The 2,500-nt window shown below is 52.8% G+C and overlaps 3 protein-coding genes across 3 annotated transcripts in view; 1 reads left to right on the top strand and 2 right to left on the bottom strand.

Annotated features, from left to right (window-relative positions):
* Positions 1 to 856, bottom strand: part of acyp2 (acylphosphatase 2, muscle type) — a 16,755-nt gene extending 15,899 nt beyond the window's left edge. Inside the window, exon 1 of the mRNA XM_043251777.1 lies at positions 720 to 856. Within this exon, the coding sequence (XP_043107712.1) occupies positions 720 to 827 (108 nt within the window). The 5' untranslated portion in view covers positions 828 to 856. The remainder of the gene's footprint in view (positions 1 to 719) is intronic.
* The window catches only part of LOC122353861 (G protein-coupled receptor 137Ba-like), a 1,117,577-nt gene that overhangs the window by 521,611 nt on the left and 593,466 nt on the right, over positions 1 to 2,500 (bottom strand). The window lies entirely within an intron of this gene.
* foxg1b (forkhead box G1b) overlaps positions 826 to 2,500 on the top strand; it is a 2,147-nt gene continuing 472 nt past the window's right edge. The window contains exon 1 of the mRNA XM_043251755.1: positions 826 to 2,500. This exon is cut by the window's right edge and continues 472 nt beyond it. Coding sequence (XP_043107690.1) covers positions 826 to 1,830 — 1,005 coding nt within the window. The 3' untranslated portion in view covers positions 1,831 to 2,500.

Below are 2,500 nucleotides of genomic sequence, written 5' to 3'. Positions count from 1 at the left end.
AGATATTCGTTCTCAAATAATAAAGCGCGAATTGGGGGGGAGCGTTTATTTCGAAACGCGTCGTTTAAAAACAAAAAGGGGGTTGTAGATTATTCGATTGCAGTTTGAGAATATGTCACGATAACTGATCGATTAAAAAAAACACAAGAGGTGAGGCGAGGCTGTGGTGATGTTCATCGGTCACTTCTCTTGCTTGAAACGACTGAACGCGGCGCACCGGAATTACGCGTCTTTTTAATGACTAAAACCGACACGAATTAGCGTCAACGTAACTTGTGCACCCCTCCGACGGGATCTGAGAGGATCTGTGACCCGCGCCGACACTAGAGGCGCCCTCGCCCTCAGCTTTGACGTTCGTTATTATTCTTGGAAGGCCCGCTAATCGATAGGCCGCAACGCACCGCGTCAGGCAGGAACATCGCGCGCGCTCGAGGGCTCCGTTATTTGACGCGGCTAATCCGAATTATCATCGAGACGGATCGAGATCGCGTAAACTTTATTCCAGTGCGTTTCAGGTGATGTGCGCGCTCGTCCCTCCTATTCCGGCTACGTGATCGGTGACGCACAGGAGACTCTCCAGACTCCGGCGCGCGCGGGGCTCTCCGCGCATTACGATGGAGTGAGCGGAGACTGTTACCGTCCAGCTTCCAGCGAGAGAAGAGCTCCTCCTCCCTCCCCTGAGATGAGGTAGTTGGTAATACCGAGCGCTGGTTACTCACCGATTTCTCGCGTCGCGAAAGTCCCGTCATGCGTGCAGCGTCCCAGCCGTCGCGCGCCTGACCTCCCGCGTTCCCAACCACGGCTTTTGTTCGTCCGTCGCCCGGCATGGGAGATCAGAGTGAGCCGACCATGGTGCAGAAGTCGACGTCGTTCAGCATCAAGAGCCTGTTACTCCCGTCGAAGTTTGACGACGAGAGCGCGGAGCGCAGCGGCAGCCCGGCGGCTCCGGACTCGGACAAACCCCCGGAAGCGTCCGAGACGGACCCCGCGCAGCGAGACGCGGAGGAGCAGCCGTCCAAAAAGGGAAAGAAATTCGACAAACCTCCGTTCAGCTACAACGCGCTCATCATGATGGCCATCAGACAGAGTCCCGAGAAGCGGCTCACGCTCAACGGCATCTACGAGTTCATCATGAAGAACTTCCCGTACTACCGGGAGCACAAGCAGGGCTGGCAGAACTCCATCCGGCACAATCTGAGCCTCAATAAGTGCTTCGTGAAGGTACCGCGGCATTACGACGATCCCGGGAAAGGGAACTACTGGATGCTGGATCCCTCCAGCGACGACGTGTTCATCGGCGGGACCACCGGGAAGCTCCGCCGGCGCTCGGCGACCTCGCGGGGCAAGCTGGTGATGAAAAGGGGCCTCCGCTTCGCGCCCCTCGGTCTCGGACTCGGCGAACGCCCGAGCAACCCGCTTTACTGGCAGCTGTCTCCGTTTTTACCCCTGCACCATTCGCACTATAACGGCTCCGCGCACGGATTTCTAAACCAGGGACACGCGTACGGATCGTTACTCCCCGGCGTGGAGCCGCTCGGGAACGGGGACATGTCTCGCCCCATTCTGGGAGCCTCTAGCGGGGGCATCAACGGGTACGGCGTGTCTCCGCCGTCCGCGGCCGGATTACTTTCAGGGCACAACGGATACTTCGTACCGGGCGCGCAGACGCCGCAGCCGCTCCCGAGCGCGCCGGGGTACGGCCTCTCCGGCTCTCCGTCCCCGCTGCTGTCGGATTCCCTAAGAACTAGCTTGCCGTCCTTCACAGCGCCGCTCTCCAGCGGACTCCTGTCTCAACACAAGCGCGTCGCGCCCAACGCGTTCCTGAGCTGAGCGCCGCGCGCCTCCTCCAAGGGGAATATCCAAACTTTCCTAGAAAACCTCGCCACGAAACGTGCAAGCTGTTCTGTTTTTTTGTTTTTTTGTGAGGACTGCGCGTCTGATTTCTTCTTCTTCTGTCTATTTAAGTTTATTTTATAATAGTAGTATGATGTTATGCCAAAGGCAATAACCGTGCGTGTTTGTTTTTCTTTCTTTCTTTCTTTTTTTTTTAAGTATTATTTATAGTATTTCTTTGTGAATGACGGTTTTGTATTTATTCGAAATGTCCTGTTACCGCGGGATACCTTTATTACTAGATGTCTGGCACATATTATTCGTTTAGTATGACTAATTCCTTTTTTTTATTTATGTCCCAAACTGTGAATGCGCCTTAATATCTTAAATCAGGGTTGAGCGTTCGGACTGTCTCAGGTGTGCGTTCTGACAATGAAACATTACGATTATGACTATTATTATTATTATTATTATTATTATTATTAGCTGTGTGAACCTGACATGTGGTAAGATGTGAACCTATATGCAATGTTTTCTGAGTTTGCCTGAGGGCCTGTGTTCAGAGAGGTCATGCAATGACTTACTATAGCAAAGCTAAGCTACTGAATTAAAGCACTGGTTTAAATGAGCTCTGTGTGGATGATTATATATATATATATATATATAT

Source organism: Puntigrus tetrazona, chromosome 11, assembly GCF_018831695.1.
Source record: "Puntigrus tetrazona isolate hp1 chromosome 11, ASM1883169v1, whole genome shotgun sequence".
Classification (NCBI taxonomy): Eukaryota; Metazoa; Chordata; class Actinopteri; order Cypriniformes; family Cyprinidae; genus Puntigrus; species Puntigrus tetrazona.
This window is presented reverse-complemented; position numbering and strand designations above follow the sequence as displayed.